Raw genomic sequence first — 25,397 nt, forward strand, 5'->3', positions numbered from 1 at the left:
ATTACCCGAGACCCGAGGCCACTAATACCGAATCCGACCCGTGTCCGAGACACTCGTCGGAGTTTTGGACCCGAACCCGCTCGGGTCTCGGGTCGGCCCTCGGGTTTTCGGATCCAAGTGGACCCGTGAAGACCTCCAGTTCACAAAGCGCGCGTTCCGGGACTGATCACGGCAATGTTACTCGGTCCACAACCCGGCATCAATCCCGGGTCGTGTTTGCATTCGCACAGAAGGCGTTCTGGCAATTTCCCGGCAATTTCCCGGGATCAACGCGCTGTGTGAAATCAACAATTAAACGTACCAAACTCATATCGAACCGCGATCTCAAAACCGAGGTACGTACCGAACCGTGACTTCTGTGTATCGTTACACCCCTGCTATGTTGTGATTTGACATTCACCATTCCCGAGATTCCTATGAACTGACAATCTTGGCATCTGTGAGAAAGGCTGACCTTTAACAAATAGTAATAAAAAAATCATACTCAATTACAACTCGCAACATTTCCCCACTGCTCTCTCTCGCAGCTTATATACTAATCGGTGCGGATGAAACAGAGCTGGCCCTCGACTCTCGTGTTTTGCGTGTGGGGATGGTGACAACGCAACATGAGATACCGACCGTAGCCTCGGGCAATTCATCATCCTCAGTCCAATCGTTAAGATTGGGGTTAAACACCTGAATGCATTTTTTATACTTCTTCTCAATCTCGTTCCATCCACCCAGGAGGTAAATCTTGCTATTCAAGGTGGCAGCACCTGCTGTGCTCACTCCCGTCAGCAAGGGGGCGACGTAGCTCCACTGGCCCGAGTGAGGGTTGTAGCACTCAACCGGTAAGACATCTACCCGTTCGCCACGCGCGCCGAGTTGGCTTCCGCCGATAACGTAAGCGCGATCTCCGACGGTCACCGAGCAATGCCATCCTCTCGGGCTGCTCAGGCTATTCTTATCCTGCCAACTATCGGTGGACGGGTCGTAAGAACACACGGCGCGAGAGTAGGCGTTGTTAATGTAACCGCCGCTAACCAAGATCTTGCCGTCGATAACTGTGCTGCCATGGCAACATCTAGGGACTTCCATTGAAGCTTTCATTTGCCATTGGTTCGATGAGGGAACGTAGCACTCGACGGACGCCTGACAGCCCTCAGAATTGCGTCCCCCTACAGCGAACAGGAGGCCGTTGAAGGTGTTGAGGCTGAAATGAGTGCGCTTCTGAATCATGTTAGCCAGGTGGATCCACGTGTTGAATCGGGGGTCATATCTGAGGAGAGAAATACTCGTAAGTGATGCATGGACATGAGATAAAGCCATGGACAATTCTTATTTTTATGGACTATTGCAGTGTTTGTTACAAAGGATTTATCTGTGCACATCATTCTTTTTTTATTTATGTTCCCTCTATGTTGAATCTTCGATCAAAATAACTTCCCCTCTATCTTGCAGCGATATCGGTCCTGTCCCAAATGGCACATCTTCATGTGCACATGGGGTCTTGTGAAAATGACAAAATGACAAATGAGACACCCTACGGTCTGGTGGACTTAATGGACACGCTATTGTAAGTCCACAAGACCAAAGGACAGTGATCTCAAACTCAATGGCCACAGCTCTGCACAGTTTAGCTCCAACTCACACCTGGTTGGACGTTTCTAGTAATCCTGAAGACCTTGATAAGCTGGTTCAGGTGTGTTTGATTAGGGTTGGAGCAAAACTGTGCAGAGCTGTGGCCCTTTCAGGAATTGAATTTGAGACCATTGCCCTACGGGTGTCTCATTTGTCATTTCAGGTTTCAGAAGGGTGCTCACGAGCGCCCCCTTCGCGGTCGATATTCGCCCTCGATGCGCACTTTTGAAGACTTCTTCCTGACAGTCAAAGCGGAGTTACGTCATGAAAGTGCGGACTCGTAGGAAGACTGCGAGTGCTTAGGGTGCAATTTGGGACAGGACCAAAGTGGCATTATGTCACAAAAGTGTGGACTCGGAGGAAGATCGCAAGAGCGGTTCCATTTGGGACAGGGCCTTACAGTCTTGTGGACTTACAATGCCCTCTGCATGAGCGTTTCCGTTAAGTCCATGAGACTGTAGGGTGTCCCATTAGTCATTTTAGGTTTCAGAAGGGTGCTCGCAGAAGACTTCTACCCATCAGCCCCTTTCCCAAATGGCACACTTCACGTGCACTTGCGGTCTTGTGGACTTACAATAGCTGCCGCATGCTCGTGTACGTTAAGGCCACAAGACCGTCTCATTTGTCATTTCAGGTTTCAGAAGGGTGCCTGCGAGCGCCCCCTTTGCGGTCGATGCGCACTTTTGAAGACTTCTTCCAGACAGCCAAAGTGGCATTACGTCACGAAAGTGCGGACTCGTAGGAAGATCGCAAGAGCTTAGGGTGCAATTTGGGACGTCTCGTGGACTTCACGATCACACTCACGCGGCAGGAATTGTAAGACCGTAGGGGGTCTCACTTGTCATTTTAGGTTTCAGAAGGGTGCTCGTGAGCGCCCTCGATGTGCACTTTCTGAAGACTTCTTCCCGGCTGTCAAAGCGGCGTTATATCGCGAAGTGTTAAGTGTGGACTCGTAGGAAGAGCAAACCACAACCATTCAATCGTGTTTAGCGAGCAAACCACAACCATTCAATCAAGACCCGCTTTACATTTGTTCTTGTTCGAGAAGACGTTTCACTCAGATATACGTCACAATAGGGAAGAAAAGACGAGCGCAACTTCCGTTTCATGCTGACTTTAAGCTCTAAAGCGTTATATCGCGAAGTGTTAAGTGTGGACTCGTAGGAAGAGCAAACCACAACCATTCAATCGTGTTTAGCGAGCAAACCACAACCATTCAATCAAGACCCGCTTTACATTTGTTCTTGTTCGAGAAGACGTTTCACTCAGATATACGTCACAATAGGGAAGAAAAGACGAGCGCAACTTCCGTTTCATGCTGACTTTAAGCTCTAGAAATGTATTTAGCTCTAGAAGTGTAACAAGTTTTTTAAATAAACTTTCCCAGAGATTAAGTTCAGAGTGCGGACATCGATACTTTTTTGTCATGCATCTCAGCTCAATTATATTTTGTATCAGTTGACAATAAAGCCTTTGTAATAAAATTAGGGCTGTGCGATCAATTGATTTGGATGAATGTCGATTATGAAATCGCAAAGGCTGCGATTATTTTATAATGCGCAGCTTGTCAGTGACGGACGGCTCAGTGATCCATAGAAAACGCGGCTCACTTCTTACACAGAATAAGGCAGTCGTGTGCTTATTAGTCATGTTTAATCAATCAAAGCGTTTCAATCTTCTGTTTATTGAGATACAGAAAGTGTGATGCCCACAGGGATTTCCTGGAGTGATGTGTGTTATCGAACTTCAGCGGCGGGGCATATTTGGCGTGTGTGTGTGACACGCCCTCTGGTGTTCAGAGGGATATGTGGTGTGTGACGCCCCCTGGTGTTCAGAGGGATATGTGGTGTTTGTGTGTGAGACGCCCTGTGGTGTTCAGAGGGATATGTGGTGTGTGACGCCCCCTGGTGTTCAGAGGGATATGTGGTGTGTGACGCCCCCTGGTGTTCAGAGGGATATGTGGTGTGTATGTGTGTGTGACGCCCCCTGGTGTTCAAAGGGATATGTGGTGTTTGTGTGTGAGACGCCCTGTGGTGTTCAGAGGTATATGTGGTGTGTGTGTGTGTGTGACGCCCTCTGGTGTTCAGAGGGATATGTGGTGTGTGTGTGTGTGTGACGCCCCCTGGTGTTCAAAGGGATATGTGGTGTTTGTGTGTGAGACGCCCTGTGGTGTTCAGAGGGATATGTGGTGTGTATGTGTGTGTGACGCCCCCTGGTGTTCAAAGGGATATGTGGTGTGTGTGTGTGAGACGCCCTCTGGTGTTCAGAGGGATATGTGGTGTGTGACGCCCCCTGGTGTTCAGAGGGATATGTGGTGTGTATGTGTGTGTGACGCCCCCTGGTGTTCAAAGGGATATGTGGTGTTTGTGTGTGAGATGCCCTGTGGTGTTTAGAGGGATATGTGGTGTGTATGTGTGTGTGACGCCCCCTGGTGTTCAGAGGGATATGTGGTGTGTATGTGTGTGTGACGCCCCCTGGTGTTCAAAGGGATATGTGGTGTGTGTGTGTGAGACGCCCTCTGGTGTTCAGAGGGATATGTGGTGTGTGTGTGTGTGTGTGTGTGTGTGTGTGTGTGTGTGTGTGTGTGTGTGTGTGTGTGTGTGTGTGTGTGTGAGAGACTCTGGTGTTCAGAGGGATATGTGGTGTGTGTGTGTGTGTGTGTGAGAGAGACTCTGGTGTTCAGACGGAGCAGCATTTACTACCGATCAGCCGCTGCACTGACAAACTGCGCATTAAATAATGACAGCCTTATTATTTCCACCAAATCGCGTGCGGTTTCATTTCGAGTAATCGTGCAGCCCTACTAAAAATGATGTAAAATCGTACCTGCTGAAATTGCTGACGGCATGTTTTGCTTGGTTCCTTGCATCGTTCTGGTCTTCTCCACCGGCCACGTAAAGGAACCCATCCAAAACAGCCACGCACTGATTGAAGCTCTTCGCGGGCATCTCCGTGAGCTTGTTCCAGACATTGTCTTCATCTCTGTAGAGAATGTCCTTGCTGAGGGATTTCTCGGTAAGCGCAGGCCGTCCACCCACCGTGAGCAGAACTCGTAGGCCTCCGCGGACCTTGGTTCTTCGGGATTGCAAGATGTTCTGCTGGAATGGCAGCAGGTGGTAATTCATGGCATCCACCAAAAGACGGTGGCACTCAGAATCTTGCATCATCCTGGGAACGTTTTGTACGTGACTGACAAGGTCCTGAGGTAAGATCGTTCCAAAGCGAATGTTGGACAGGAGATCGGGAGAGTACTTCAGCCTCTTCTCATCGAAGTCCAGCCACTTGATCGCGATCTGGAAAGCCGTGAGCTCAGAAGGCAATTGAAGGGAGTCGTCCGTGAGAAATTCGCTGATTTGCTCGTAGGTGAGTTTTAGGAACTGTTCCATTTCGGAGAACTCAATAAAGTTCTCCCGCATGAACTTCTGAGCCGCTTCTTTCGTCTCTTTCAGATTGTAAGTATCGGCGATGTTCACAACATACATGCAGTTTTCCACGCTAGTCTCCCGCATTAAGAAATCGCTGCACATCTTCACCAAAGTATGGATTTGCAACAGCAAGGCTGCTGAGATGGTGCTACCAATTGTGTAGAGCGACAAGGTGAGTTTTCCAGAATAGGCATATGTGATGACTGTAGCCAGACCAACCGGGGACAATTCACTGAGCTCGATCTTCTTGAGGGATGGATCCTTCCTGAGCATTGCTTGGATGTACTCGCTGCAAGAAGCCATCACAACCTTGTGAACTTCAAAAGACTTGGACTTGGTTGCGACAGTCAGATCGCAGAGAAAGCTGTCTTGCCTCATGTGGCCAAGACCCTCCAAGAGATTTGGTGCATAGACGGGGTCGGTGACCTCCGTTGAGATACAACTAAAGCCATTTCCACATTCCAGGAGAGTGTTGAGCCCATTGATTTTGTTGGTGGGACTGTCCTCTACCATAATTGTCATTTCATTGATATCAGCTTTGTTCTTCTTAGCGGTCTTGTTCTTTTTGGGTGCCATGACTGTAGTGATGGGTCACAGCCAAGACCTAATTTTGACAAAAGGAGAGCACATTTTTACCATTTATATAAAGTAGTTCTCCTATAAAAAAGGATTTTAACCAATACCCAAGACCAAACGTAATAGCTCAAGAATCGATTTTTGAAAAAGCCTTAATCACTGACCATATAAACATAGTAGGTTAGGATGTGTCCACCTAAATGTGCATAGTGGTTGCAGACTGGGCCCAAATTTAGGGGCTGTTTACACGACGCCATTTTCAACCAAAAAACGTAAAACTTTTTATGCGTTTTGGCCGTTCGTGTACACGACAAAGGCGTTTTGGGCGCCTGAAAATGCAAACTTTTGAAAATGGGTTTTAAAGTGCAAGTTTTTGAAAACGGTCTCCATGTTAACAACAAAAACTTGAATCTCTGAAGACGATGACGTCATGCACATGCGTATCACGTGTTCAGTCTACACAGGGTTTCATCGCCATCTCCTGGCCTGGCAGCAGAATACAGCGCTTTTAGTCGTTTTCGTGGATCCGTGTGAACGGGGATCGTTTTGACGAAGGTGTCGCCTGTGCGCAGAAAACGCAAAGGAAAAACTTCTCCGTTTTAAGCGTATCGTTGTCGTGTAAACGTACCCTTAATTTGGATCAGAATGATTTATAGATTTGGAAATCCCAAGGTTTGCTATCCAGGATCAGGTAACCAATCTTACTTTTGTGCTGTTTTTTTAAAGCAACATTGGATTGGATCACCCTGATCCAAATACACACTTTTTCAGATTCCCAGTGCTCCATTTCACACATTTCACATTTCACAATGTAGGCTACCAGCAATGTAAAGAACAACAGCTAGAGTAGTCCACGTAGGGTCACTTTAAGGGCTTTATTTGAAGAGAAAGAAAACCACATGAACAAACAAACATCCCCTTCTATTTTTTATTCCCTTTAAACAATCAGACCCTATACGGACGCACTAAAGGGACATTGTGATGGAAAAAAATATAAGATGGGAGAAAAATTATATATTCCACAGCTTTTGAGCTTCAGAGAAACTTTGCGTTCACTGCAAATGCAAAGTTGTGGGGGAGCGCAACACATTTGCGAGAGAATGCAAAAGCATTAGAATTAATTTTTAAGCCCATTTTACAATTTATCAATAAAAAAATAACTTCTCAACATTCTCATACTGAACCAGTCGGACACTTTTCTCATGTTGGATAGTTCACCCAAAAATGAAACTAAGCAAGTTGATGGTCCCCATAGACTTCCATAGTATTTTTTCTTTTTTTCTTATTATGGAAGTCAATGGGGTCCAATACATCTTTGGTTGCACATATTCTTTAAAATATTTATTAAAATTTATGTTCACCATTAGAAAGAAATTCATACAGGTGTGGAAAACCATAAGGGTGAGTAAATAATGTCAGCATTTTATTTTTTGGATGAACTATCCCTTTTACAATTAGAGTCACTCTAGCAAGAAGCGAAAAAACAAACAAACAGAAAAGTAGGTAAACCAAAAGTCATCTAAGAAGTGTAAAGCTTTAGCCTAATGAACTCTTAAGAGTTGTTATCGCAGCATATCACCTCGGCATTGCTCTCTTTGCATCTGTCACAAGTTATCACAACTATGGCCAAGAATAGAAAGACTGTGTATCATTGCTGTTCCTTTAATAGACTCGAAGTCACTGGAACCCATCTGTCCTTTCAGCACCAACACTTTTTTCTTTTATTTTTTATCTGTGTACAAGTTAAATAATTTATACTAGTAGGATCTATAAGTGCTGTCTTTGTAGGCTAGGCTATGTTCGCACACACATGCATATATATATATGTGTGTGTGTTACTTTAATTACTTTAAATAACCTAGAACACTCTGATCTGACACCCATAACGCAACTCACAGGAACCATCAACTCAAGAACCCCACAAAGCCAAGCTTGTGAAGAAGATGCTCTTTGTTGAAACCATGTTGCTGCAAAGATCCACCGAAAACGTTTAGTATAAAGACAATAATGAACTTACCGATGTCGAGATGAAGTAGGTGCAGGAGAAGGACAGACTTGCACCCCTAAGTTGGTGTGCAGGAGAGAGAGAGAAAGATAGAGAGAGGTGTCCCGTCAGAGGAATACACAGTAACTCCTCCTCTATATTGATCGTAAATGTGCTCCGTTATTTCAGCAACAGGACAGGTCAGAATTACACAAACATAAAGGCGTGAAGAGCGTTTGGTGGACTCGGGTTCTGTCAGGCAGGTTATACTACAAGAAGGATAAACATTAAAACACACCAAAAAAGAAAAAGCAAGACGTGTGTATTTGTGGATGAACGGAACAGAACAGGCGCCTCCAGAAGCGTTCTCTACCTTTTCTGCAGAAGGTTAATTTACTTTTTAACTTGACACACCAAACTAATATGAACACACCAAAACATTAAAAAAAAAACACACATACTATATTTCAGTATTGAATAGTAGCTACTTATTTGGTTCCCGCAAAAAATAACCAAATTGGAACTTTAGGGTGACGTTCTATGGAACGTTCTAACGTATAGCCTACACTAACAGCTGCATAAAGTAACAGTAAAAGATCAACTATAAAATACTCATAATGTTTGAATTTCTTTGTGTTATAGCCTATGAACTGAAGCATCATTAAATCGTTTAAAAACAAATTCACATGCAAACGTTTAGTAGCTAATAGCCGACGTTTAAAAATCAATGTTTTTATTAATGGAAGTACCCATTAATAAATTAACCTAGTGCAGTTTTGTATAATGTTACTACCTTTATAGCCTAGGCTACCTAAACGTTTTTTTTTATTTTATTTTTACTTCTTTATTCATGCAAGCTACTTCATCCAAATTGTTTCCTGGAAATTATGATCTGAAACCCAACTAATTGCCAATATTAGCCTATGGGTGTTTCGAAGGGTCAGATGACGAGTCTAACCGCGTGACGCGACGCGTCGGACGCATGTGCACAAATGACACCACAAACAATTAAATGCAAATGTTTTAGTTTTTTCAGTGCACTGCAAATTTGATCAAAGGTGTAAATAATCGCTTCCATTCAGTGACTAGTGTTTAAAAGTGTGATTGATGGTGTTTGTGGAGTGTATAGGATCTTAGCGCTTTATTTATCCGAAAGCTCGTGTACGGATTATAGAATCTATAGAATAGGCTTTTTCCAACAAGGTGAAACCCTACATCCACTCTCATATCGTCTCCGCCCATATAAAGGTGACGAGAGAATTATGGCGAGACTTTAATAAGTGCATGAAGTGCGCATGCGTGTGAGGAGGATCTGACATGGCCGAAGCTGATGTGAAAAAGGTTTTGCAATTAAAGCATCAGCTGAAAGAATCCTGTGAAGGACACACGGTAGGATCCTGTCTGTCGTCAACACACACAGTTTGAATCGCTTTGCTCAATGCAAACAGGCTGAAAGATAAAGCCTCCGGGGCAAGTTGTCACTCAGGCTTGATCTCAGGAACTGTAGGCCTGCGTTTAAGCAAATCACCTCATTAACGAACACCTTAATGAAGACTGAACTAATATATCAGTATAACGTTAGGGGTTTGATAGCTGGTGACGACTGGGACGCATTTAAACAAGTCTACTATATAATGAAGGTTAATTTTTTAACTGCTCAGGAGTGTTTTTCATATGTGAGGTTTGGGCGATTTAGTCACGTGTCTCATGTTACCTTTTCCATGTTTGCTTTTTTTGTTTAAAATTTCACCGTAAACCAAATACATAACCTATAATATCAGTAATGCAAGTATGACAACTAGCCCAGTTGAGCATAAAGCTTGATTAATTATTGAAAACATTGTTTTAAGTGCCTTTGCAGTGTCTGCTTTAAGAAAGCAAAGAACCCAGATGCAACAATAATCATTTTTTTAGTCAACTTTTTATAGTCTTTGTGATCCTTTTTGCTGTTTTTAAGGCTGTAGTCAACATTTAAAGTGGATCAAAACCTTTCATCAAAGCTATACATGAATTTTGAACAATACCTGGACAACTTTGATGAACTATTTCGATCCACTTCAAATGTTGACTACTGTATTTGCACAGAAATGGAGTGAAATAAACAGTAAAGGTGACCTGTGAATGGAAGAAAGGGGGATGACAGCAGCTGCTGAGAGAGGGAGGTGTGTGTGTGTGTGTGTGTGTGTGTGTGTGAGGGTGTTTCTAATAATAATCCTGCAGTTGTCTCTCATGGTCACTGTCTGTCAGTTTGGCCAATGTGCGGCTGCTTATTCTGTTTAAACAACTTGCCATGCAACATTTTGGTGACTTTTATAGTGCATCATTAAAGTACTTGTTTAATATGTAAAACGAGACTAGTTTTTGTTTAATGTGATTGCACAGTTCATCGAGCCTTCAGTTGCACATGCGCATGTTTCACAGCCATGATGTGAATATTGTGTGTGTGTTATAGCTGTTATTGCATGGCCCATTTATAGTGCCTTGGCTGAGGTTTCTCCATACATAGCTTTGCCTGACCAGAAAGCACTCGCTCAGCACATTCAGGTTATCAGACGGCCATGTGGAAATGGGTGGGACTTCTTTTACCATGTTTAGACTGTCTAATTTCTGTTTGATTGATACAGTAACATCATTTATGACCTCTTCAGAGTCACATGATCCTTCAGAAATCATGTTTATGTATGTATGCTACCTTTTAAAAGTTGTACATCAGTAAGATTTTTTTTATATATATATTTGAAAAAAGTCTTTTCTGCTCACCATGGCTGTATCTATTTGATCAAAAATACAATAAAAACCGTAATATTGTGATATTACTACTTAAAGTAACTGTTTTCTATGTGAATAATAGTAAAGTGTAATTTATTCCTGTGATCAAAGCTAAATTGCCAGCATCATTACTCCAGTCTTCAGTGTCACATGATCCTTCAGAAATCACTCTTAAATTGATGACTTAATGATCAAGAAACATTTTTTTTTTTTTTTTTTTTGATGAATAAAATGTTGAAAAGAACTGCATTTTTTTTTGTTGTAAATTGAAAGCTTCTGTAACGTTATACACTAATTGGGGGTCAATAAGATTTGTTTATTTGAAAGAAATTAATACTTTTATTGAGCAATGATGCATTAAAGTGACAGTAAAGACATTTATAATTTTCCAAAAGATTGTATTTCAGATAAATGCTGTTGATGATAATGATAAATGTTTCTTAAGCATCTGATCATCATATTAGAGTGATTTCTGAAGGATCATGGGACACTGAAGACCGTAGTAATGGATAAAGGAGTAATGATGCTGACAATTCAGCTTTGATCACAGGAATAAATTACACTTTACTATATATTCACATAGAAAACAATTATTTTAAACTGTTATAATATTTCACAGTTTTAATTGTATTTTTTGATCAAGTAAATGCAGCTTTGGTGCGCAGAAAAGACTTCTTTCAAAAACCTTTTAAAAAATCAGTCCGATCTCAAACATTTAAACACTAGTGTACATAAACATTGACAAACAGGTTATCATATTCACAGCATGGAGTATACCATAATGTATGAAACGCCATTTAATTTACATGTCTTTAACTTTAATTTTACGGACCAAGGTGGAGGAACACTTAATTTCCCAGAATGCTCTGATTTACTTGGTTTACAAAAATGGAGCCAAACAACATAGATAGTTTTGCAAGCTGGTAATCCTAACCAGAACTACCAAGAAGTTTCGTTCTGGCCAATTCTGTTGAAACAACTGCTACCACACCAACATTAAATTGATTGAATCAGTTCTTCTCCTCCATTATCTGAAGTCTAATTCACCAGCTTGTTGGAATTGAAATTCCAGCTCATGAATTGAAAAATAGGCAAAGTTTTGCCCAAAATCAGCTAATTCTTTGTCTTGCTTTGTTTAATTGACCTATTTCTATCATTTCAGCTGCTGAAAATCTTGAAGAAACTTGAAGCATTGGACATTACTCTTGAAATCCTCTCTGTAAGTGGTTAATGTATTTTTATTATTAAATATCTTTTTTTTTTTTTTTTTAGCTGTGTCTGATCTTGTCTGCACCTTCAATTCTTATACTTCAGGAAACTGGAATTGGAAAAGTCGTCAACTCCTTCCGGAAGCACGATGATGCGGGAAAGCTGGCGAAAGTATTGGTGAATCGCTGGAAAACGCTTGTTCCAAAAGACTCTTTAAGGTCTTAAAAATCTGTAATCGACCCCTTTTTTATTTAAGTGACTTTTTCCCGTTAGCATGTTGCACTCTTAGTCTTTTCTCTTGTTTTGGTTTTGTATTGCAGTTCGAGAGGAAAGCCTGATGAAAGCCAAAATGAGCCGTTCGGTGGAGAAGTTCAGGAAAACAGCCGTCTTTCAGAGAGCACCAACTCTAGAAAAAGACCAAAGATGGAGAATTCCAGTGCAGAGAAGAAAATATCACATAATGTTGACAAAAAAGACAATATTAAGCCCAGTAAATCCAAACTCTACGTGAATGGTGAAAAGAAGGATGAGATCCGCCAAGATTCGAGTGTGAATCAGGACTCGGGCCACGGCAAGGAGAAGACAAAGAAGCTTTCTGGCATAGCAAAGAAACAGCAGGACACAAAACTGGAAAAACCTTTGAAAGCATTTCAAACGCAGAGAGAGAAGAGTGGAGAGCACAAGAAGGAGAAGCGCGAGAAGGCCAAAGACAGATCCGCCTCGAGGGAGGGCGAGAAACCCACGGGCGAAGGCCTTGAGACGCCCTCCATGTCGTTCGAAGCGTACCTGAGCTACGACCTGCAGACCAGCAAACGCAGGAGAGCCTTCAGCGCCGCCAAGAGCCCGAGGAAGAGACTCAAGCCTACACACACCGAGAGACTCAAGCCTGCACACTCAGAGAGACTCAAGCCTACACACACCGAGAGACTCAAGCCTGCACACTCAGACCAGTCCCGTGCGTCTCTGAAGGCCAGCACGACTGCGGGGGAACAGCCAATCAAAGCGGTACGACAAACAAAACTGGCCTTTTGTTTTGTTCTTTAAAAGTATAGTTCTCCCAAACACTTTACTTCAAGTCATATATATATATATATATATATATATATATATATATATATATATATATATATATATATATATATATATATATATATATATATATATATATATATATATATATATATATATACAGTAGTCAACATTTGAAGTGGATCAAAAAAGTTCATCAAAGTTGTCCTAACACGAAACGCGCAATGTTTAAAATTCACGTATAACTTTGATGAAAGGTTTTGATCCACTTCAAATGTTGACTACTGTATATATATATATGAATGTCGTGCAAATGTTCAGTAAATCAACTTAAAAGGTGAAACTAATATATTATATAGACTCATTACATGCAAAGTGAGATATTTCAAGCCTTTATTTGTTATAGTAGTAGTAGTTGGCCTCCTTCGGTCGTTTGTCGACCATGGGTATTGCGCCCTAAGAGTTCGTAGTGTTGCGACTAAAATCGCATCGTCGGTGGCTGGTGAGTCCAATGCGGGAGTGACAGTCTCTGCTGGGTGGATGTCCTCGTGCGCGTGTCTTCCGACTAGTTCTCCTCTCCTCTGCTAGCTTCAAGATCTTCTCACCTGTATTTAGCTGTTTCTTGAGCATACAGCGCCAGCTGCTGCGGTTAGCTGCAATGTCCTCCCAGATATCTGTATTGATGTCCAGGGCTTTCATGTCTCGCAGACATCTTTGCATCTCAACTGGGGGCGACCTTTGGGTCTTTTGCTGTATGCGAGTTCACCATAGAGGATGTCCTTAGGGATCCGCCCTCCTTCCATACGGCGCATGTGGCCAAGCCAGCGCAGGCTGCGTTGTCTGAGCAGCGTGTACATGGTGGGGAGGCCGGCACGGGCAAGCACCTGGGTGTTGGGCACTTTTTGTCGTTCCAGCTGATACCAAGGATGCGGCGAAGAGATCGCATGTGGTAGCTGTTCAGCTTTTGCTCTTGCTTGGCATATGTTGTCCAGGATTCACTCCCGTACAGGAGGGTGCTGACTATGCAGGCTTTGTACACTGCCATCTTGGTTTGGGTGGTCAGCTTGGGGTTTTCCCAGACGCGAGTGGTCAGTCGTTCTAGAGTTGTTGTAGCATTGCCGATGCGTTTGTTGATTTCGGCATCTAAGGACAAGTTGTCGCTGATGGTGGAACCCAGGTAGGTGGACCACTTCAAGTTCGTAATTGTCGATGGTAATGATAGGTGGTGTGTCCACATCTTGGCCCAGCACGTTCGTCGTCTTCAGGTTGATGGATAAACCGAATTCTTTACAGGCCCTGGAGAATCTGTCCATCAGACACTGTAGATCTTGTTCAGTGTGAGAGCTGACTGCTGCGTCATCGGCAAAGAGCATGTCTCTAATGATGATCTCACGCACCTTGGTTTTTGCTCTTGAGTCTTGCGATGTTGTAGAGTCTGCCGTCTGATCTTGTGTGCATGTACACCCCTTCAGTTGAATTAACAAAAGCATGTTTAAGGAGAAGGGAGAAGAGGATTTCGAAGAGGGTTGGGGCAAGGACTTTTGATGTCAAATGGTTCAGACATGCTGCCGTCGTACTGGATGGTTGCCTTCATACCGTCGTGAAAAGATCTGATCATGCTATGAAGCTTCGGGGGGCATCCAATCTTCAGGAGGATGTTGAAGAGCCCATCCCGGCTAGACGTCAAGGGGCTTCTGCTGTTCCCTACACTTCTCCTGTAGTTGGCGAAGGGAGAAGATCATGTCCGCTGTAGAACGATCTGCTCGAAAGTCACATTGCGACTCGGGGTAGACGCATTCTGCCAGCTGTTGAAGTCGCACTTACAGCACTCTAGCATACAGTTTGCCTACAATGCACAAGAGGGAGATGCCTCTGTAGTTGCAGTCACTCCTAGCGCCTTTTGTTTTTGTAAAGGGTGACGATTTTGGTGTCTCATGTCTTGTGGAACACCACCTTCACTCCAACACTGACAAAGGATGTTAAATAGAGGCTGCAAAAGGGTGGTCTTTCAGTGCCTGATCAGGTCTGGGGGGATGCCATCATTCCCAGGGGCTTTGCCGCAGACTAAGCTGTTGATGGCCTTGCTGAGTTCTGCCAGTGTTGGTTCAGCATCTAACTCCTCCATGGTGGGCAGAGGATTGATGGCGTCTAGTGCTGAGGTGACAACAATGTTCTCTCTGGAGTAGAGCTCTGAATGGTATTCCACCCATCTCTCCATCTGCTTGGTTTTGTCGGTGATCACCTTTCCGCAGCTGGTTTTCAGGGATACAGTTTTGCTCTGAGTTGGTCCGAGAGCTTTCTTGATGCCCTCGTACATGCCCCTGATGTTACCTGTTGCTGCTGCCTTCTGAATGACGTGACTGAGCTCCTGCCAGTACTCGTTGGCGCATCTTCTTGCTGTCTGCTGTACTTTGCTCCTGGCTGATCTAAGTGCTTGAAGGTTTTTCCCACCTGGTGAGCGCTTATATTCAGCAAGGGCAGCACGCTTTGCTTCAATAACAGGGGTCAACTCCGCAGACTTGGCATCAAACCAGTCGCAGTTCTTGAAGGTCTTTCTCCCATAGGTAGCAAGAGCTGATTTCTGAATTGCCTCACACAGGAGGTTCCATGATGCGGATGCGGTGTTGCATGGGTAGCCTGCAGACAAGAGGACCATGATAAGAGCAAAGCTCCAACAGGCGCTGCCCGTTCTCGTTAATCTTGCCAGTCTCCAAAGGAACCCAAGCAGGAAGGCCAAGAATTATGGTCTGCACCTACTCTGGCGTTGAAGTCGCCAGGGAGGACGAGGTGTTCGCTGCTGTAGGTATTCTTGATGGCGTCATTTAGGTTGGTGTAGAACTCGTCTTTTGACTCGGGTGTGGAAGTCCAGGTTGGGGCATAGGCGCTAATGAGTGTAACTGGTCCCTCAGATGTATGGAGGCGAAGAGTCAGCATGCGTTCTGACACCTTGTCAGTTGGTTCAACCATCTCCAGCAAGTGGTTCCTCACTGCAAACCCTACTCCGTGCTCTCTGCGTTCCTCGGCGCTCTTTCCTTGCCATAAGAAGGTGCAATCCTTTTCCTTCAAAGATCCTGATTCAGCCAGACGTGTTTCTTGCAGAGCGGCTATATCTACCTTCAGTCTCAGTAGCTCGTTGTTAATGATCGCTGTCTTTCTTACGTCACTGATGTTCAAGAGGTCATCAAGTCCAGTTGTCATGGTGCAAACATTCCAACATCCCAGATTAAGGACTGGTCTCTATTTTTTTCTTTTGTAATTGCTTGGTGCAGAAATTTCGGTCTGCTTGTCGGATTTCCTTATTCCCATGCACCCAATGAGGAAGGCAGACCGTGGCGGGACAGCACCTTACTGGCTGGGGACTGCCCAGCTTGAGGCGGGCGGTAGCTGTCCAATGAGATACAAAGATCTCTCCCACCGTCGGAAGCAACCCCTGGCGCCACACTCTACGCCAAACGAGCACTGTAGCTTATAACCGGTAGACTGCTGCTTCCCGTGTTTCGACGCTGTGATTGAAGCTGGAGTGTCTTCTCCAGGGCGCAAGCCAGGGCAAGGTAATATGGAAGACCAGCTGTTGCCCAAGTAGCGGGTCCCCCCTTCTCCACGGCAATGATTGATCCAACGGAGCGGCAGTACCGCTACAGTTTGGGACCAGCGCCGTCGCAGAAGTTGCCAGAGTGAGATTGCGTTCAACCACACGCTGCCTATGGGACTCCAGCTCCAGATTTTTCCTCAAGGTTTACTCCTGAAGCCTTTCTTAGGAAGAGATATAGCCGCAAGGCAGCGGAGGTTTTTGACAGAGTTTTCCTTCTCTGCATGAGGCAGGTGGCACCGGGTTACATGGTTACCATTGGCAGGTATAACCTGACCTGACCTTATAAGCCTCTATCAGAATTTGTTATAATTGTGATGATTATAGCTTACAGCTTATGAAAACCCCAAATTCAAAATTAGAATATTGTGAAAAGGTTTTCATAAGCTGTAAGCCATAATCATCAAAATTATAACAAATAAAGGCTTGAAAATCTCACTTTGCATATGAGTCTATATAATATATTAGTTTCACCTTTTAAGTTGAATTACTGAAATGAACTTTTGCACTATATTCTAATTTTTCGAGTTTCACCTGTGTGTGTGTGTGTGTAATATACATATATATATATATATATATATATTAGGGCTGTCAAATGATTAATCGTGATTAATCACATCCAAAATAAAAGTTTTTTTTACATGATATATGTGGGTGCACTGTGTATAATTATTTTGTATATATATATATATAAATACACACACATGCATGTATATTTAAGAAAAAAATATTTATATATAAAATATTTATTTATAATATAAATTATATATAAATCTATATACAGTATATACATGAAAATATTTCTTAAATATATACAAACATGTGTGTGTATTTATATATATATATATATATATATATATATATATATATATATATATATATATATATATATATATATATATATATATATATATATATATATATAAAATAATTATACACAGTGCACCCACATATATCATGTAAAAAAAACTTTTATTTTGGATGTGATTAATCACGATTAATCATTTGACAGCCCTAATATATATATATATATATGCATTTAAGTATTTTTAATGCAATAATTATGCCTTGAAATGCACCTTATAATGCATACATGATCTCATGACTCGCTGCCCGGCCATCCAAAGTTTGGATTTCGATAGTAAAATGCTGAAGAGTCAATTATTGGATCATTATTGCAGTGAATATTATGTTTCTATCATGTTATATGTTTGGCAACAGTTATTCTAACCCTCATTAATGGAGTGTGTAGCTTTTCATTTCTTAAACAAGCATGTAGGAAGACACATCACATCACCTGTAATGTGTTTTTCTAAGGCACGTTTATAAAAGCTACTTAAATGTCCTAATTGAGCTAACCCTGGCTTAATCTAAACCCTGTCTGTGGAACAGGGCCTATATTTGAGATCAACAGCTTTGTCATATTAGAGCTTTATATCCCACATACAGGTTTAAATGAGTTATTTGCGTGAACTCTCCCTTTGACTCCAGGCTCCTGAGCGGTCAGTGATGGACTTGTTAAACGTTCCTTTGCCGGCGAGTTTTCCCGAGTGTGAGGATGTTTCTCAGTATCAGTACTTCAGTGAAAAGAAAGGTGGGTCAAAGCTTTGCATCTACACTGCGGTTTCGCTCTATACCTGGTAGGGGTGTAACGGTACACGTATTCGTATTGAACCGTTCGGTACGAGGCTTTCGGTTCGGTACGCATTTCAAACCGAACGATTCGTTGGACCATTTTTCCTGCCGACCAATATTTTGTTAGCATTGGCGCTGGCGTTGCCCAACATCAAATGGCAAACGTGATGAAAGCGGAACGAAACTGCGCAACTCATTTGTGCATAAAGGAACACTCCACCGTTCTTTCATATTAAACTGTTATTCCCTTAACTGAGACGAGTTGATGCATACCTCTCTCGTCTCAGTGCGTGCGGCGACACTTTGATAGCACTTAGCTTAGCCCAGTTCATTCATTAGGATCCAACCAGAGAAGCGACCAAACACCTCCACGTTTTCCCTTGTATAACTTGACCAAGAATGGTGACACAAAATAAAACGGTGGAGTATCCCTTTAAAGGAACACTCCACTGTTATTTCATATTAAACTATGTTATTCCCTTAACTAAGACAAGTTGATGCATACCTCTCTCGTCATACCTCATACCTCGATCGCTCTGGCGCACGGAGAAACTTTGATACTTAGCTTAGCCCAGTTCATTCATTAGGATCCAAACAGAGATGAAGTTAGAAGCGACCAAACACCTCCACGTTTACATAATTACACGAGTAGTTACACGACCGAGTATGGTGACACAAAATAAAACGTGGCGCTTTTCTAAGCGGTTAAAATGTATAACTATATGGCGGAATAGAAAAATCCTCTCATCATCAGGAGTGATGATATTACTGCGCAGAGTCGAAGTGCTCCATACTTGTTCGTGTAACTACTAGTTAAAGGAGTGGTTGATTATGATTTAACTTTTCTAACTGTAGTTAGTGTGTAATGTTGCTGTTTGAGCGTAAACAACATCTGCAAAGTTACGACTCTCAAAGTTCAGAGCAAAGGGAGATATTTGCTTTTAAAAAAATCGTTTAAAGACCCACTCCGATGAAAATAATGTTTTTCTAGGTGTTAACATGTTCTTGTGGCATTTTTCTGATGTTAGAGGACATATCTTGAGAAAAATCAGCTCAAAGTTGTATTTCTGAGTATTTCTACATTCAAATGGCTGTGAATCAGTAGCAGACGCTAAAATGCCGGCTAAAATAGACTGGAGTTGTGACGTAGTAACTCCACTGGGCGTCTCCACACGCGACGTCTTGGAGTGAAATAATGATCGGTGATCGGTGATAACTTTGATTAACTTCGGATAATAATAATTAACGTGTATATAATACTGTTGCCCCACCGGTATTGGGGGTGTAAGCTAGCGGGAGAGACAGAGCTCTCAGCAACGGGCAGGGGGAGGGGCGTCTCCGTGCCAACGGCTCCGCCCACAACGCAGAGGCGAATTGCTAATGAGCTACTGCCGCTCTGCTGAAGCGAAGTCCCAGAAAACGGCACAGGTTTTGTCATTTTGGCAAAAAATGCCATAATCATAATTTAAAGACCACTGGGAATGTTTAAAAATAGCTCAAAATATGATCGGAGTGGGACTTTAAGGACTACAACAAACGGCTGGTAGGAACTACACGAGCTTCCTCCTGGGTTAGTGACATCACTAACCCTAAAATTTACATAAACCCCGCCCCCTGAACACGCAGTCCATGTTGAGAAGAGGAAGAGCTGTTGTAGAAGAGCACATTTATGAGTTCAAGCTCAAACTGTAGCATCCGTCTTTTCACATGCAATAGAAAGTCACTCTGTGTGCATCTCACAACAGTTCCTATACAAGTGATTTATAGATTATCCTGACAGAATATGCTAATTGAGGATAGCTAACTCCACATCAGCAACATAAATTCATCAACTAACCATTCAGAGATGTCCTGTTGCTCTACATGTTGTCACATCTCTTAGTCTATCTTTGTCTGACTCCGGTTTAAACATAAAAGGCAGAACAGTTTTAGCGTGTGTCTGCGTGAGGTAATCGGAGCTGCTAACACACACTCTTGAAGCTCCGCCCACTGTGCCGGGAGCAGCAGCTCATTTGCATTTAAAGGGCCAGACACAAAACGGTGCGTTTTTGCTCACCCTCAAAAAGTGACAATTTTAACATGCGATATAAAAATATCTGTGGGGTATTTTTAGCTAAAACTTCACATACACACTCTGGGGACATCAGAGACTTATTTTACATCTTGTGAAAAGGGCATTATAGCACCCCTTTAAGGGAATAACATAGTTTAATATGAAAAACCGGTGGAGTGTTCCTTTTAACGGACCGTTAAGAGTTTGGACCGATGTCAGTGCAGCGCGAGCCGATCTTGATCAAGCGACACTGTCACTACACAGCGCTGAGAGATCCAGTGAAGAAAGCATTCGTGCTCGCCACAGAAGTAATAACATCGCTGCGAGATCTAGTGAGAAGCATTCACATTTCTCTGTTATTATTTCGACATTATGAATAAAATTGCTGCCCTCAAATGTTAATCTGGAGCCTTGCAAACTTAAAATAAACCTGAAATAAAATAACCTTTGTTTAGCCTATAACTACTACAATATTACATTTCATTTTTTTTTATAAGGAGCTGTTTTTGTTTTATATGCTGCTAAGAAGTCAGGGAAATTGTTCAAATATAAAAAAGATTCTTTATGATGTTAGTTATTAAAGGAGTCATAATGTGCAATTTTCACTTTTCCATGAGAATCAATGTATGTTATGATTGACTAACGATTATACATTGGCCGGGATGCCGATATTCAAAAGTGAAGCGTTTGTTTACCCCAGGGTTCTTAAACTAGCCAACGTGCACGCGCACTCAAATACGAGATTTCAATTTCTCCCCCGACTTGACGTCAAGACGGGGCCGGATATACCATATATGGACACCGCAGGGGAGGCCCGCCCTGCCCCTCTCCCCATCATATTATTCAGTCAAGAAAGATGCAAGAACGTAGTGCACACGTGAGTTGCTCTGTGGTTGACTGTCATAATCCACATTCTAATGTTTTTTCTTTACCCAAAACTGACCAAACTACAAGGGACAAGTGGATGAAATGTATTTTTAATGACGCTGTTCCAACAACCATCTCAACTTGCTCAACGTTAGGTGTCTGCGCTAAACATTTCACAAAAGAATCTTTTACAAATTTAGGGCAATATCAGGCGAAGTTGGCAATTATGAAGTTTTCCCTCAGTGATAAACAGACTAGAAAATGATACAGCTATTATTTAATATAATCGTATATAATATAACAATGACAACATATCATTGTATTGATTTTTTTTATATAATAGATAAGGATAGATACATTTAAAAAACAGTCAAGAGTTAATAAACATAAAGAAAAACATAACGTTACATGTCTGCAGATGAAATTTATGAAATATCTTAAAAACCACAACGTCAAAAAAGGCAAAAACAACACATTATAGCAAACGTTAATCTCTATAACCACTGTAAGCTGAAAATAAAGTAGACTACATCTCCGTTAATGTAATCTACATTAAATTAAAGCTAAACTTATGTGGGAGAAAATAGCAAAAAAACGTTTTAGCTCGTTACTGATGTTAATGTATGTCTCAGTCAAAAAAATTGTCTTTACCATTCAGAGACATGTTGATGTAGACGTCCTTCAATTGACTGTTGTTCCTCTTCCGTTTCCAGCTCTGGTTCAGAGTCTGGCTCAAACATATACGGTTGAATCCCGTAGGTCGCGGCCGGGTCGGGTTCATTAACAACTTGCGCCATGATCTCTTTTTGGAATGATATGCTGAAGTTACCTGCGGTGTCAAGCCCCCTCCTTCCTGCCACCAATCAACGCGCCCCTCATTTGCATTATTAAAATGACCGTCCACGACAGCCAAAACCTCGCATCAGATCTCGCGAGACAATAATGCATTCAGAAATAAGGGTCAAACGAGCTCTGTGTTTATTTTTTTCCAATTTTTCTTTTTTAGAAGGGCATGAAATGACTATAATAGAGCGTGGGTATCAAAGTTAATACTACATTATGACTCCTTTAATAAAATAAAAAATCACTTTTTGATATTAGTTTTAATAAATAAATACATTTTAAAATCAAGGAAATTTCTCTGGCATTTCTTTGTTTTTGCTGTATCGAACACATACCGAACCGTGACACCACTGTATCGAACCGAACCGTGAATTTTGTGAACCGTTACACCCGCCAAACCGCCAAATGCGTGTGTATTTCAGCGTTGGCGTGTAACGCAGTCACTGCTGTCTAGCCACTTTGGTGGGTTGAATTTTATATAATATACATCTTTCAATTCAATTGTAGTCTTTTAAAAAGGCATCTAAAATAATAAACCAAGTGCAATCTAGTGTTGGCAGTAATATTGATTTTTCGATACATATTGAGACTGTATCTATTCTGCGGAAGAGTTTCAGATATTTCAAAGACACCAGCTGTGTGTTCTCGCTTTCTAATCTCTCCGACAGCGAGTCGACACACCAACCCTTTACTCACTCGTTTCATTTGCTCCGGATGAATATTGTTGGTGGTTCAGGGCTTGATTCTGGCGAGGGATTGCGCGTATTGAGCACAATTTTACTCATTCCCGCAGAGTTTATGCTCACACCCAAAGTGCATGCACATAAAGTATATTGGCTATATAAAACAGTATTGGCTGTGCGTCAGGTCTTAAAGTGACAGTAGCCTAATATATTAAAATTATATTGCCAAATTATGAGATGCTATTGGCTGCTATATAAAATGCCGATTGGCTGGAAACCCACTAGCCACAGTGGCTGGTGAGCAAACACGTTAATGTCAAGCCCTGGTTACACCCCTAATACCTGGATGTCCCCACATTGTGTGTGTGTGTGTGTGTGTGTGTTTGTCCCTTATACACTGCATCCAGCTGACAGAAAGCCGAGTGAAGTGTGTGAAGAGGCTCCGCTCTTCATCGGCCAGCGGCTGAAGAATAAGATGCAAGTGTATTCCGGCAGCAAGATGATGTTTCTGCCGTCGATGATGACGCTGTACCAGCAGTGTATCCGAGCGCTGCAGAACAACATCGACGGTACGGTACCATCCTGACGTTACTCCTGCACGGGGAGGCGAGCTTGCTTGTAAAGCCGGTGTGTGTTTCGCAGCGCTCTATGAAATCGGAGGAGTGCCGTTTGAGATCCTGGAGCCGGTGCTGGAGCGGTGCAAGCCGGAGCAACTTCTGCGCATCGAGGAGTTCAATCCAGTAAGAAGTCTTTCATAGTGAGGAGGATGCTGGGAAAACTGTGTGTGTGCGCCAACGCTTTTATTTCATTTTTATTCATTAGAATTTTAATGGTAGGCAAGTCTACGGAAGCGTATTGCATTCACTTGAGGAAAAAAAATCTACTGTTTTTCTGAATTAACGAGTTAATTATCTCAAAATTATGAGTAACTCATTAATTCATAAAAACAGAGTGAAAAAAATATTTTTCAAGAAAAATGTCTCTCATAATTCTGAGATAATTAACTCGTTAATTCAGAAAAACAGAGTAGATTTTTGTGAATGCAGAAGTGAATGCAATACGCTTCTGTACAAGACCCCACAGACTCCAGATGTGTTTAAACAAAACCTAAAAACATATCTTTTTAAAAAAGCTTTCCACTGAAAAAAGTTTAAAATATAAACTTAACTATTAAACTAAAAAATACTTTATTTATTAATTTTGTTTAAATGGTTTTATTTGGTATTTCAGCAGAAGATCATTTGTAACTACCTTTTTTATTTTTTTATACAAACAAAATAACACAAAACAATACAAAATAAAATCCAACCCCACCCAAACTCAAGTGCTATCCAGTGGTAAAAGCAGGCGATGAAGGCATAGTAAACATTAATCACTAGCTTGCAGAAAAGAAATAAAAGGTGACCAAATTTTTTTCAAATAACAAAATCTTGTTTTTTAGAGCACACCTAATTCTTTCTAAATGTAGTGTACTAGTCAACTCTGTCAGCCATAGTTTAAGCGTTGGAACTTCCTTTTTATTCCAAATCAAAAGAATACGTTTTTTTAGCAAAAATGAAACCATATGAAACAAAATGTTGTTGTACCAGTGTAAGTCTCAAACTCTTCAGAAACTCCAAATACAATTAATATAGGATCTGGTTATTATGTATTAGGCCATGAGACGGCACCCCAAATTTAGGCTACCGGTACCATTTTGAGGGATTAAATTTCTTTTTGATTTTCATGAAGGTACACATCTCTAGTGTTGGAAAATGTGTGATAGCATCCGATCCATGGTAGCTTTCATTAGAAATCAACACTTATATCATCCTACCTCAAGGTAGGGTGTTCAGTGACTACAAGAGAGAAAAATGTATCCTTTTATAATTTAAAAAAATGTATTAAATTTTTTTTAAATTTTTTTTATTATAAAATTTTAAATTTATTTAAAGATAAATTAATTTATCCTTTTTCTTGACATATGTTTGAAAATCGTCCTCCGTAACCAAAAACTACCTTGAATCTAATGCTATCACACATTTTTCAAATACAGAGTCATATACCTACACAAAAATCACCATGCGGTTTAATCCCTCAAAATGGTACCAATCAACCCTCTGTCTCACGACCTATGTCTGAAAAAGTCTTATTCCAGAAACTTTGTGATTTTGGACAAATTACATAGCAATGAGACAGGCTGGCATCTGAAATTTAACATTTGTCACATAATGGAGACACTTCTGGAAATATTCTGTTCAGTTTACACTTGGAATATTGAAGCCTATGAAGCACTTTTAACTGAATAAGACAATGTCTTGCGTTTCCACATTTCTATAGGAATTTCTACTGCAAGTTCCTCTTCCCAGGCAGATTTAATTTTCTCCATCGAAGGACTTATTAATTTTGAATTATATTACTATATGCTCTGTAGCACTTTGAGATTGCTGTAATGTCATCAAATCTATGAAATAACAGCAATGAAAGTGTTTGAATCATATAATTACCAAGAAATTTAAAGGGTCTAATATTTTAATTTTGTAATGTAAAATGTGTGTAAGCACAGTTCATTTGTCTACAAAACAAAGTGCTAGCACAAGTGTAAGCCTTTAATTCGGAAAGATCATGAGAAATAAATGTACACTGAGCTTTTGGGTGCAACTTTTTTTTGTAACTTTAGTTTTATTTATATACAGTAGTCAACATTTGAAGTGGATCAAAAAAGTTATATCTCACTCACTCACTCACTCACTCACTCACTCACTCACTCACTCACTCACTCACTCACTCACTCACTCACTCACTCACTCACACATATACTCTCACTCACTCACACACACATATACTCTCACTCACTCACACACACATATACTCTCACTCACTCACACACACACACATACTCTCACTCACTCTCACACACACACATACTCTCACTCACTCTCACACACACACACACACACACACATACTCTCACTCACTCTCACTCTCACACACACACACACACACATACTCTCACTCACTCACTCACACACACACACACACAATTATCAAGTTAATCAAAGTTGTCCTGAGACGAGAACGGGTGTTCAAAATTCATGTATAGTTCAATTTTTTATTTGTGTGTCATGCCAAA

General features: G+C 41.6%; 2 protein-coding genes across 3 annotated transcripts in view; one reads left to right on the plus strand and one right to left on the minus strand.

Annotated features, from left to right (window-relative positions):
• Nucleotides 1-293: 293 nt before the first annotated feature.
• On the minus strand, nucleotides 294-7,750 carry klhl31 (kelch-like family member 31). Its single transcript, XM_056260152.1, has 3 exons — nucleotides 7,642-7,750; nucleotides 4,450-5,652; nucleotides 294-1,261 (listed from the first exon to the last, which is right to left on the minus strand). Exons 2-3 carry the CDS (start codon nucleotides 5,622-5,624, stop codon nucleotides 529-531), a joined length of 1,908 nt encoding a protein of 635 aa, XP_056116127.1. The 5' UTR covers nucleotides 5,625-5,652; nucleotides 7,642-7,750; the 3' UTR covers nucleotides 294-528.
• Nucleotides 7,751-8,895: 1,145 nt separating this feature from the next.
• The window catches only part of eloal (elongin A, like), a 33,311-nt gene continuing 16,809 nt past the window's right edge, over nucleotides 8,896-25,397 (plus strand). For both annotated transcript variants that reach the window (XM_056260153.1, XM_056260154.1), the window contains exons 1-7: nucleotides 8,896-8,997; nucleotides 11,540-11,596; nucleotides 11,692-11,804; nucleotides 11,907-12,591; nucleotides 17,696-17,798; nucleotides 22,693-22,854; nucleotides 22,928-23,025. In XM_056260153.1, the coding sequence (XP_056116128.1) occupies nucleotides 8,926-8,997; nucleotides 11,540-11,596; nucleotides 11,692-11,804; nucleotides 11,907-12,591; nucleotides 17,696-17,798; nucleotides 22,693-22,854; nucleotides 22,928-23,025 (1,290 nt within the window). In that variant the 5' untranslated portion in view covers nucleotides 8,896-8,925. The remainder of the gene's footprint in view (nucleotides 8,998-11,539; nucleotides 11,597-11,691; nucleotides 11,805-11,906; nucleotides 12,592-17,695; nucleotides 17,799-22,692; nucleotides 22,855-22,927; nucleotides 23,026-25,397) is intronic.

The sequence above is a fragment of the Rhinichthys klamathensis genome, unplaced genomic scaffold (assembly GCF_029890125.1).
Source record: "Rhinichthys klamathensis goyatoka isolate OS25496 unplaced genomic scaffold, OSU_Roscu_1.1 h1tg000174l_1, whole genome shotgun sequence".
Classification (NCBI taxonomy): Eukaryota; Metazoa; Chordata; class Actinopteri; order Cypriniformes; family Leuciscidae; genus Rhinichthys; species Rhinichthys klamathensis.